The sequence below is a fragment of the Bubalus bubalis genome, chromosome 4, assembly GCF_019923935.1.
Source record: "Bubalus bubalis isolate 160015118507 breed Murrah chromosome 4, NDDB_SH_1, whole genome shotgun sequence".
NCBI lineage: Eukaryota > Metazoa > Chordata > Mammalia > Artiodactyla > Bovidae > Bubalus > Bubalus bubalis.
Genome location: NC_059160.1, coordinates 123195869 through 123208696, shown reverse-complemented (window position 1 = coordinate 123208696; position 12828 = coordinate 123195869). Strand labels below are relative to the sequence as shown.

The 12828-nt window shown below is 44.5% G+C and overlaps 1 protein-coding gene across 9 annotated transcripts in view; it reads left to right on the top strand.

Annotated features, from left to right (window-relative positions):
• Positions 1-134: 134 nt before the first annotated feature.
• Positions 135-12828, top strand: part of TTC13 (tetratricopeptide repeat domain 13) — an 80741-nt gene continuing 68047 nt past the window's right edge. For 4 of the 9 annotated variants that reach the window (XM_044942001.2, XM_006055553.4, XM_025284489.3 and 1 more), the window contains exon 1: positions 136-485. In XM_044942001.2, coding sequence (XP_044797936.1) covers positions 221-485 — 265 coding nt within the window. In that variant the 5' untranslated portion in view covers positions 136-220. Of the gene's footprint in view, positions 486-12828 lie in introns of all 9 variants that reach the window. The other 5 variants (XM_044942000.2, XM_006055551.4, XR_006550712.2 and 2 more) reach the window with 2 other exon arrangements.

Genomic DNA, 12828 nt, shown 5'->3' with positions numbered 1-12828 from the left:
ACCGGAAGCCTTGCGCCTGGCGGTGCTTGCTGGGACTCGCAGTCCCAGCACCGAAACGGGGCGCTCAGTCTAGGCTGAGCTGGGACTACAACTCCCAGCAGGCAGTGCTATGACCACCCCTTCTCCCGCCCCCTTGCCGCAGCTCACCTGCCCGCCGCGGGTTAAGGCTGGGAGGGCGCAGCGTGCCGCGAGGGCCGCCGCACATGCGCCTTGAGGGAAGATGGCACCTGCCGGCTGCTGCTGCGGCGGCTGCTGGGGCGGCGCTGTGGCCGCCGCGGACGCCGCCCGGAGCGTCTTGGTGCTGCTGCTGCTGGGGGTTCTGTCTGCCGGGCCGGGACCCGGCGCCTTAGCCACCGAGCACTACTCGCCGCTGTCCCTGCTCAAGCAGGAGCTGCAGCACCGGCAGCAGCAGGAGGCCCCGGCGGGCGGCGGTTGCAGCCCGCAGTCCGGGGACTGGGGGGACCAGTACTCTGCCGAGTGCGGCGGTGAGTGGGGGGCGGCGGGCGGGCGTCAGGGTTGCGGTGGAGTGCCGGCGTGGCTGGGCCGTAGGGGCTGCGGGCCTTGGCGCCGGTGCCGTCCGCCCTGGCCTCGCTGCAGCCGGCCGCGGCGTGTATCCCTGCGGGAGCCGGCTTCTCGAAATGTTGCACCAGGGCCGCTTCCCGCCGCTCGTACCCACGCAGCTGCGCGCTCTCTTCCTGAGGCCGCCTTGGGGAGGGCGGTGAATAGTGAAAAAAGCTGGCAGCATTCTCCCGAGGCCAGGGCGGGCTCTCTGCAGCCCTAGCAACTTTCCAAAGGGTGGAGGAGTAGATGGCAGGTGGCCCGTGGCAGCCTCAGGCTCTGCTCCGGCCCCCCGCGGGTGCTGTGTGAGCGAGAGAAGGAGCAAAAAGGACCGGACCCGTGCCCGGAGCGGGGATGTCTGGTTCATCTTAGATCTGGAAATAAGATTTCCTGACCTCCCTATTGAGGTTTTGTATTATACATAGCCTCCGAGAATTTGATCCCTGGGGAAAAAGGAGGGAACCGAAGAGTAACCTCATTTTATCTGTTCATTGACAGATGTTTAAGACTGACCTGTGATCTGTCAGGTGTCTCCCAGAGAGTAAAAATAGCCCTGTGGGCTCCCATGTATGTCAGAGCAGTGTGTGTGTCTTGGCACTGGGCCTGCTCATTCATTTAGATTGGGCACTACTGGTCTCAGTAGAGGCAGGGTACATATGTCCATTTTTTGAAGTTCTGTAGTGGGTCCTTTTGGGCTTCCCTGGTGCCTGTAATGTAGGAGACCTGGGTTCAATCCCTGGGTTGGGAAGATACCCTGGAGAAGGGAATGGCTACCCACTCCAGTATTCTTGCCTGGAGAATCCCATGAACAGATGAGCCTGGTGGGCAACAGTTGTCCATGGGGTCGCAAAGAGTCAGACACAACTGAAGCAACTAACAACTTTCACTAAGTGGGTATTTTTACCTTTCAATCCCCTCCCTTCTCCTTCCTCTTGGCCTGTGTGAGTTTCCTTGAGGTTTGCTTTTGAAACGTCGGGGTCTGCTTGACTCATAGGAGCTGGCTGGTTGGTTTTATGGCCTGACAGCAGTCTAGCATTGTTTACCTAGGAAGACGATAAGTATTTTTGGTTGAGATGAAATGTTGAGATTAGCACAGTGTGATTTCCTTTCACCACAATCTGACTTCCTTGAGGGAGTCTCACTCACTGAGGGCTATGTGACTTCTGTATTTTGTAGTAGGCCGTGGCCAGTAACAGCATAAATGCACAGTGTAAAGACAATAGCTTTTACCTCTGTCACTTTCTGTGACTCTGATCAGGTTAATTGCCTGTCTTTGCATAATTGCCTCCTCTGTAAATTGAAGACTGTTCCCTAATGACAGGGTTTCCTTTTCTTCACAAGGATGTTGTGAGGAAAATGAGAAATAGCTGTCATGCACTTTTGCAGTGCTTGCTGTGTGCCAGGTGCTGTTTTAAGAACTTTAAGTTGGTGAGGCAATTCTCTTAGCCTGTTAGAGCCCTGGTTACTATGTCATTGGATGGTAGCTCCTTTTCTAGGAGGAGAAAACGGAGGCACAGTGAAATCATCACTTTCCTGAGGGCCCACAGTTGGACAGGGAGGAGCCCAGGTAGTCAGACTCCTGACAAAATTTGTCTGAAACACTCAGTGGTTATAATTAGGAAAACACATTTGTCATATTTATAGGCATATAGAAAGTAGTGCATAAACCTTCCCTTCCTTTCCCTCCTATATTCATATGGTGCTCACTGGCTAAAGGAGACCCTGATTCTAGGCAATGAAAGAGACAAATCAGTTTAATTATGAAATCAGTGGATTTTGTTGATCTAGGTGACACATTTCATTTTGTAGCATCAGGCTTATGCCAGTGGCTAAGAGTCCTCATTGGAGCCAACTCTGACCTGCATTATGCTTTTCCCCCAAATAATGATAAATGTCAGTTTTCAGAACCAGGGCATTTGGAAGAATCCTGCTCATCCTCCATGCCTTCACATACAGAGCCTAATGGTCTCTGCTTCAGAGGATGAACAGAGGCTTTAAGCATTATTTAAATGTTTCAGTTTTCTCTGTATCGCCTCCACGTAGTACTTATTTTCTCAGTCTTCCAGATAGCCTCCCCTGGGCTGACATGAATGTTCCAGTAGCAGCCGAAGTGGCTTGGCTGCTGCCGTTCTCACCCGGGAAGTAATTGCCAGGGGCAACTGCTTATTCTCTGTGGGTCCCCAGGTGTTCCGGTTAGCGTCACTGGTGTTGTGTGTGACAGAAGCCCTCTCTTTTGTCATAGAAACTTGCCCATATGTTTCTCATTTCTCCATCCTTGTCCTAGACAACCAGGTAGAAGCAAGTGAAACCTACCTGGATCCCTCTCTGTTCCAAGAAGAACAGATGTAGCAACAAATTCAGGATTTAGAGCGAGCCAGATCATAGCCTGAGGGGCTCATGCTCTGCATCCCAAGCTCCTAGGTGATCAGTATCAGGTTTAAGCAAGTGTCAGGATCCAGAACTAATCAGTTATTCAAAATCAAGACGTGACCTCACCAACTATTAATCATGTCACTGGACTGTCCAGCCCCAAATCAAGCCAGCCCCTTTTCAGAGGCTTTACAGTGGCTTTTCAGAAGCCTTCCCACTACTGCTAGATATAAATAACTGAGTTGATGCCTGCATGAGCCTGAATCTGCACACCTTTGGATGAGCTGTGTATGTATTCTCTGAAGACAGAAACTTCAGTGACTGTAGGGCTGAGGAGAGTGGCTGTTGGGAGCTGTCAGTCTGGAGAGGACAGTGGCCAGAATCTAGGCCTCAGGGAGCAGCCTCGGGGAGCCCAGTTGCCCAGACGACAAGCTTGGATGGTCTCAGTGCCATGGGGCTCAGCCTGGCTTTCCTGTTCCCTAGCCCCCCTTCAACTTTTTCTCCTCTAGCATGTTTTTACATTTTGCATTTTGTTTGAATAGCATGTGTAGCCTCAAACTTCTGATACTCTGTTTTCCTATGGTGAAAATCATCCTACTCTTTTAAAAAATGAATACTGTAATGTACATATTTTTTTAAATAAAAGTAAATGCTCCTCCCCTTCCTTGTTATCTTTGCCCTGTTTGTAGTTTGGAATTGTGGGAGAAAGGAACAGAAGTTTACTCCTAATTCTTTCCTCTGGTTTTATACTTGTCAACACTGCATCCTTATTTAACACAGTGCTTGACGCTGAAGTAGGTACTGTTTTTGTCTCCATTTTACATGGGGAAACTGAGGCAAAGAGAATGGTTACTGAGTAGAGAGTCAAGCCAGGGTTTGAACCTAGCCTATCTGTGAACTACTTGTCAGTAATATTTGCATATTAGTATAATTTGTGTGGGTTGCTTCAGTCATGTCTGACTCTTTGCAACCCCATGGACTATAGCCTGGCAGTCTCCTCTGTCCATGGGATTCCCCAGGCAAGAATACTGGAATGGGTTGCCATTTCCTTTTGCAGGGGATCTTCCCAACCCAGGGATTGAACCTGTGTCTCCTGTGTCTCCTGCATGGGCAGAAGTATTCTTTACCACTAGTGCCACCTTCTTACTAATATTATTGATAAAGTCCTATGCCCTTTAGATTTGTTTGTTGAGAGTTATATTCTTAGGTGGCTTGTCCTAGAATTTTATGCTTACATATGTGCAGGGTTGTTCCATTGAATCTGACATTTTGGACTGTAGAGGGGACTGGTCTGTTATTTAACTGAAAACCTGTCTGTATGCCTCCTGGATGCTCCTTAGTGTTGTAGGCGCTGGGGTCACAGCACAGTTGGCTGAGCTCCTCCCTGGAGCCTGTGTTCTGCTGGAATAAGGAATCAGCACGCACTAGGCCTGGGGAAAAGTACCTCCAGAAACAGAGTGATGTGGGGATGCTTCTTTGAGAAGCCCTGGGAAGACCTCTGCTAAGGTGACATGAGCAGAGACTCGGATGGAGTGAGACTTGGAGAAATCTTAAAAGTGTGTTAGTCGCTCAGTACTGTCTTACTCTTTGTGACCCCATGAACTGTAGCCTTGCCAGGCTTCTTTTGCCTGGCATGGATTCTCCAGGCAAGAATTCTAGAGTGGGTAGCCATTCCCTTCTCCAGAGGATCTTCCAGGGATCAAATCCGGATTTCCTGCATTACAGGCAGATTCTTTACCATCTGAGTCATCAGGGAGGGAACCGCGGTATCCTTAACCTGACACCCTGAAGTCACAGATCCGGTAAAGTAAGGTTTAGTTAAATTGTCACTTGTCCACTGATTCAAGAAATCAGGTTTTCATTTCTGCTCTTCCAGCCAAAGTTAAGCTGCATCTCATTCCAGTGCAGCATTCATCTGTATTAAATATGTCTTTACGTGTTCTTTATAGAAGGTCCAGCTGTATTTTAGTTAAAACGTATGCACTTATAGTACTTAATTCAAAAATACTTTTGTTTTCCTTATTTGAAAATGTATTAATAGAACAGTAAATTTATGTGAGTTTTTTCTTGCCACTGTCTTCTTGAGAGTTTTTTGTCTACTCCTAGGTGAGGTGTTTTAGTACTTGATGTCTTTATGGTCATTTTCAGATAGCCACCTTCATCCAACTGGTGGTGTTAGCAACTGTCCGTGCTTAATGCCTCAGTCAAGTCCAATAATTACTTCACAACCTGAAGTAATTTTCTTTAGTTTGTTGAAATTAATAATCCCAGATTTGAGTTCCATTTTCTCACCGTTCTTTATGGAGAACCGAATATTAGTGTCTGTCTGATTTGGGAGTTTTAACTGCCAGATAAACAAGGAAGTGGTTGTGAATGTAGCTCTGTGTTTTTGACAATCAGACAGACTTAAAGATTGTCAGTATTTATGATCTCTCTCTTAATTGAGGAACTGGTTTTTTAAATACATGAAATTGATCTTATTGCTCATAGCCTTAAATTATGGCTGTGTCTTCAAGGTGGTAAGGAATCAATAGAGGGAAGCTTCAGTAATGAGAGCCATTTCCTCTTTTGTTCTGGCTGCGGGGAAGCTGAGAGCCAAGTTTTATGCCCAGTCATGGCAGCTGTAAGTAACCCTTTCAGTTTCAGTGTTTCCTTGACCCCTCCTTCCCTTGGCCCTGATTTTCTGTGTTATTTATCATACACAATTTTGTGGCTGATTTCTTCTGATCTTTTTAAAGCACACAAACAAATTTGCCAGTGCAAAGGAGTTAGCTTATTTCAAGCACAGAGGTTCAGGCTTGGAATGATGAAGAGATCCGTGTATTGTTACCTTCGCCAGCCCAGGCCACTGATCACTGGGAGGGTGAGCAGCATTTTTCAGAAAATCATCTGATTTAGGGGTGGTTCTTTGTAGTGAGCACCCAGTGAAGCTGATACCCTATGGTATCTGCATTTGTTGTTCAGTTGCTCAGTCGTGTCCAACTCTTTGTGACCCCATGAACTGCAGCTCTCCAGGCTTCCCTGTCCTTCACAATCTCCCAGAGTTTGCTCAGACTCCTGACTATTGAGTTGGTGATGACATCCAACCATCTCATCCTCTGTCGTCCCCTTCTCCTGCCTTCAGTCTTTCCCAGCATCAGGGTCTTTTCCAGTGAGTTGGCTCTTTGCATCATGTGGCCAAATTATTGGAGCTTCAGCATCGGTCCTTCCAATGAATATTCAGAATTGATTTCCTTTAGGTTTAATCTCCTTGCTGTCCAAGAGCCTCTCAAGAGTGTTCTCCAGCCCCACAGTTCAAAAGCATCAGTTCTTCAGAGCTCAGCCTTCTTTATGGTCCAACTGTCACATGCATACATGACTACTAGAAAAACCATAGCTTTGACTATATGGACCTTTGTCCGCAAAGTATTGTCGGCAAAGTAATGTCTCTGCTTTTTAATATGCTGTTTAGGTTTGTCATTGCTTTTCTTCCAAGGAGCAAGCGTCTTTTAATTTCATGGCTACAATCACCATGGTATTTGCAAATGGTATTTCCATACTCACTAGCTTTTTCCTGTATGAGCTGTTGTCATTAAAAATTACTTTTATCTTTTACAAGTTTCTGTATGCTGCTAGATGTGTTCTGCTTTGGGTGACTTGGTGGCTCAAACAGTAAACAATCTGCCCTCATTGCTGGAGACCCGGATTCAATCCATGGATTGGGAAGATCCCCTGGAGGAGGGCATGGCAGCCCACTTCAGTATTCTTGCCTGGGAAATCCCATGGACAGAGGAGCCTGGTGGGCTACAGTCCATGGAGTCGCAGAGTCAGACACAACAGAGTGACTTAACACTTTCACTTTTGGATGTCGAGGGTTATTTTTTTCCCCTCTGGATGGTGGCAAAAAATACATGGCCTGGGTTTTAAAATCTAACTGCATGGAGCATGACTACGGGAAGTGGCAGAGCACTTTCTCTATAAAAACTTTTCAAAAAGTGTGTAGATACAGCTTGGCTTCTTTGCACTTGGTAAATACTTGGCTGACTGACCAACTTATACAGCATCTCCTTTTCATAATGTAGTGTTTCAAAGAGGTCATCTCTTCTTTTTGTTTAAGCTTGTTATCTTACAGAATAAATAAAAATTGATCAAAGCAGAATTTTAATACTTTTCACTTTGGGTTAATGCTTTCCAACATTTTCCATCTGCTGTCCTTTTTATTTTCACTCTTTACTGAAATATGACATATGCAGAAAAATGCTCGTATCACAAGTGTAAAGCTCCCTAAGTTTTCACAAACTGAGTAATGGATGTAACCAGATAGAACCCCAAACCAATAACTGCTATCTGTTCTTAAGCGAGTTGATAGTCTTATTCTGTGTCACCCTTGTTTCACTGGGAAATACTTGCTGTGGCTTCATCTCTGATTCAGGAACTGGCACAGTGCATGGACTCTGCTGGGGTGCCCGCATTCTTCACATGGACACCCGGGGGTCCTGTGTCAGGAGGTCTGTCCTCTACTTGGCACCACTTCCGCACAGGAGACCAGTTGACTTCTCTTGTGACTTTTTTCTGCCTGTGTTTGTGATGTTCTAAGTGACACCATGTTTCATTGTCAATAATGGTTTCACATTACTGCCTAGATCTGCTTCAGCTTCCCCAGTAGAGATGATGATGTTTGACAGTAGGTGTGGGCTTATGAACAAGTCTTCAGCTTGTAAAAGTACACCTTGAGCATCGGATGCATTTTCAGTCCAGCTTAAACTCCAGGCTAAATGATCAGCCTTTGTGGATAAGGCCCACTGCCCTGTTGGTCGCCTGCAGCACCTGACACCCTATTCTGTTTTTGAATTGGTGCTGTGTAATTTGCTTCCATGCTTCTTTTTCCATTCTGTGCAACTGACCAGCTCCTTTACATTCTGTACCTGTGTTAATACTTTCATGTGAGTTAATGTGTGAGCTTCAATCAGATTATATTCATGTTTTGCTAAAAAGCCATTCTCTCTTTAAGATGGCTTTTGCAGATCCTTGTTCTAGAGGATTAATTATGTTGACTTTATAATCTTAATTCTCAGTGGGCAGCCACTATTTTCAATTTGTTTTATGATAACTTACACATCTCAGGTAAGTAATCTCAGTAATTACACATTACTGATGAATAATATTAGAATAAAAGAAACATATAAATTCTTGAGGAGAATTTTCCCAGTTACTACTTTTCCTTTTATTACAGTTTGAAAGAAAATACCACTTGGGACCCTCCAGGAAGTTAATATACAGCATCTCTGTTACCGAACCGAACTTGAGTCTGCTTGCCCATAGCACAGCAAAGCTGATCTGCTGATACTGGGTTGTCATGAAGGAAAGTTCAGTGTGTATTTGCAGGGCACCAAGCCAGGAAGAATGGCAGCTTATGCTCAAAAAACCCAAACTCTCCATAAGCTTTCAGGGAAGGGTCTTAAAGGCAACCTTTGGGATGAGAGTTATAGGCTGTGGATTTTCTTTTCATTGGTTGATGGTGAGGTAATTAGGTGATGTTTTGAAAATCTTAACCATCAGCCTTCTGCTTCCAGCCAGCCTGGGGCTACAGGCTTGTGGTCAGCAGGCAGTCACCATCCTCCACCTGGGTGGGCTCTCAGCTTCTGCAGAACATCTCCAAGGTATGCATCAGATTGTTATGTATATCCCTTCAGGAGGAACTGGGACTTTTATTGCTGAACCATTATTTAAGCTACCATTACTTTTCTTGCTTTGAATTGACGCTTTTGAATTGTGGTGCTGGAGAAGACTCTTGAGGATCCCTTGGACAGCAAGGAGATAAACCAGTCAATCCTAAAGGAAATCAGTCCTGAATACTGATGCTGAGGGTACAGTACTTTGGCCATTGATGTGAAAAGCCAACACATTGGAAAAGACCCTGATGCTGGGAAAGATTGAGGGCAAGATGAGAAGGGGGCCTCAGAAGATGAGATGGTTGGATGGCATCACCGACTCAGTGGACATGAGTTTGAGCAAACTTAGGGAGATAGTGGAGAACAGAGAAACCAGTTGCTATAGTCCATGGGGTTGCAGAAAGTTGGACACAACTTAGCAACTGAATAACAACAACTTTCCTTGCTTGACTGCTTTTCCTTAGTTTCTGTATTTCCTAACTTCCCCAAATGGTTACTGCTTGAATCTGCTCTTTGAAACTCAGGGAACGCCTAGGGAACTAAAGCCTTTTTTCTACAAACAAGAAAAAGGGTATATGGAGGGGCTTTTGTACCTGGTTTTATACTTGGTTTCAACAACTCCCACTTTTCTTTGATGCTTCTCAGTCTTGAGGGGAACAGGGGCAGAATGAGAAAGAGAATAAAGTTTTGAATAGAAAGGTTAATCATAAACTTGGCAGGACAATTGGGTGTTAGGGGGACCCAATTTCATCCTCAACAGTGGTTGTCTTACAAATGTGGAAATTGAACAAAGCAAAGGTACTGTAACTTAATGCCATGTAGCACCTGCTTGGCCTTCAGGTAGCTGCTCCAACCACAGGTTATCCTTCGGTTGGGACTACAATTGTCAATAAATGTCTGGCACTTGACTTCCAAGTTCTAGCTCCTCCATGGGTAAAGCCCAGTCATCCTTGTGTTCAGATGAACCAGGCCCACCATCTTTCATACCTAGAGTGAAGTGGTCAAGTGATGAGCACGGCAGCAGCTCTGGAATTCCTTATAAAACACTTTCCTTCATGGATTGGCCATGGGGTTTGCTATTGGCAAGCTTTCCGTCAGTTTTTACTTGCAGGACGGGAATGTGTGTCACATACACTCTCCTTCCAGTGACACGTCTCTCCTCAGCAGGAGGTAATGCTCTCCGCTTACTTGGTTGAGAAGGAAGCAATCAGGAGAGAACTTCCACACTTTCCCACCTAGCTATGGTCTGGTTGCCTTGGAGGCTGCTTCAGCCTAGTGCAGCATTCTCCTTGTGCCCAGAGTCATTCCTTCACATCTTCCATCAGCATACAAATGGTTATAATAGTTTCCATCTTGCAGCAAAGACAGGACCACCGAGTCCTTCCAGCCACCACCTCATCTCTCTTTACTTTTACCGCAGAATTCCTCAAAGAAGATGTTTGTATACACTGTCTCCATGTCCTACAGTTGGGTCCCATATCTTCACCCGAGACACTCTTAAAGTCGGCTGTGTATACGGCTTAGGAAAAAAAAGAAGTCGGATGGCATTGCTGCAGTAAATTATTACTAGGACCCTGCATTGGTGTGATGAGTGATGGCAAATGTGCTGTGTACCTCTGTCCATGGAGTATCCTGGAGCATAGCTGTGGCAAATCTTCATCTCACTGTTTCTCTGTTTTGTGACCTTGAACATGTCCATTAACATTGATCGTCATTCCCCTTGGGTACAATGAGCCCAAAATATGTTCTACCAGTTTCAGAGAGTGGAGCATCAAAAAAAAAAATGTTCGTGAAATTATTTTGAAAGCTGTAAAGTACTGTGGAGGCCAAAGTAAACTTCAAGAAAGCAGAAGGAAGAAATTTTCAGGAAAGAACCAGCAATTTTAGCCTAGATGTATATACTAACATTTCACAGTCATTCTGTGAACTGTATACATTATGTCCATTCCTCACAATTGCCCTATGAGGGTGTGTGGTGGTACTCATTGCTGTTTCACAAATGAGGAAACTGAGGCTAAGAGAAATTCAAGAGAAATCTTGCACAAAGTCAGACAGCCAGTTAGGCATCTAATCTGAGTCGTCCTGTGCTCTGAACCACTCTATTACTTTGCTGCCAAACTAATTACATTTGAAGCCAGGGAAAGAGTAGATTTAAATATTAAAAGAAGAGCTGGTTCTTTGAAAATACAGACATTAATTAGGCACTAATTTAGCAAGGCTAATCAAGAAAAATGAGAAGAAACCAGTACAGCTGGCCCTTGAACAACATGGGTGTGAACTGTGCAGGTTCACTTATACGTGGATTTTTTTCAGTAGGGGATGCTACGGTGCTACATGATCTGTGGGGTAAATGCGATTGTGGAACTGTGAATTGGGAGGGCTAACTATAAGTTATACACAAATTTTTAACTGTGTGGAGAATCAGTACCCCTAACCCCTGTGTTGTTCAAGGATCAACTGTATTTCCCTTTAGGAATCATTGTAACTCGGTATATCTTTATGACAAAGATGTAGAACAAGTCTAAGAAACAATTATAAAATCCCTCCTCAGAAAAAGGTAAATTACCAAGTTTATTTTCCTTCTGCTTCTTAAATATCTTGTCTCCATCAGAGTCAGCTCTTTCCTTCTCATTGAACTTAGGCTTCCTAAGCTTTCTTAGAGATCCTACCTGCTTAATCATCCACCATTTATGATTATCAAATTTATATCTGTAGCTCTCTCTTTCTCTGAAATCTCCTACTACACACAAGGCAGCTCCTGGTTTAGCATCTCACGAACACTTGCTTAAACTCAAAGTTAGCGCTTTACTCCCCTCTAAAAGCACTCTTCCTCTTAAACTCCCAACTTCAGTTACTGGCACAGCTCCGAATCTCTAGCTGCACAGACTGGGAATAATGCCTCTTTCCTCCTCCTGTGCCCAGTTTTACGCAAAAAGCCTTGTCCTTTTTACTTCATATCTCTTTAGACTATGACCCTGTTTTAACTCAGTGGCCTCTACGTATGTTGGGACTTTGCTGCTTTTTAACTGGTCACAGCCTCCACCTGGCCTTCCCGCTCCAGTCTCCAATCCTTCTGTCACCACCATCAGTGATCTTCCTGCTGAAGCTTTCTGTGGCATCTTAGTATTAAAGAGGAAAGGAAATAAATGAACTGGATACTAAACTTGAGAAACTAGAAGAGGAAATAAGGGAAATTTCAGGACTAAAAAAAAACATAGCCAGAATAAATGAATTAGAGCAACAGTGAAATTGGTCAATAGATCCAAGAGCTGCATCTTCAACAATAAAATAGATAATCTGAGAAGGCTAACATGTAAATAGGGAGCAGATGCAACTGTGTGTGATGAATGAGGGATATGTGCACCACTGGAGAAGCCCTTAGATTTAAGAGACAACTGCATAGAAATCTCTGTTAATAGGTGAAAAATATGAAGCAATAGAGAAATATCCAGAAAAATGATGTAGAAGAAAAAAATGAGATTCTGTAATGTGTTTTGAGACTATTTCTGTGGTAATCACAATTCAATTACTTGTATGACCTAAACAATGAGGAAAACAGACATTTCCTAATTTCATGGAATCTATAGCATTTAAATACAACTAGGTTATTATTCCACTCCAGTACTCTTGCTTGGAAAATCCCATGGACGGAGGAGCCTGGTAGGCTGCAGTTCATGGGGTCACTGAGGGTCGGACACGATGAGCGACTTCTTTCACTTTTCACTTTGATACATCGGAGAAGGAAATGGCAACCCACTCCAGTGTTGTTGCCTGGAGAATCCCAGGGACGGGGGAGCCTGGTGGGCTGCTGTCTATGGGGTCGCACAGAGTTGGACACGACTGAAGTGACTTAGCAGCAGCAGGTTATTATTAGAAGATAGTTGACTCCATAGTGAATTAAATATTTTTAGGTTAAAGAACAAATTTAACCTCCTAGTCCAGACAACTCTAGTTACAACTAGAACAAACTATTTTCCTATCACAGACCTTACCAAACCACCAAAACCACTGATGCCAGAATCCGATAAAGTTGGGGAGTGGGGGAAGGAAAGAAAGCTGTTAACATAGCCATAAAAATCCTAAGTAAAATATTAGTAAACTAAAGCCAGCAAATAAAAGAATAATCTGCCTTGATCAATTAGTTTATTCTAGAAGTACAAAAGAGTGTTCAACTTTGATCACTTGATAGATCAAAGGAGAAAAATCATACGATTAGCATAGAGAAATATCCAAAAGTCACCCGATAAAT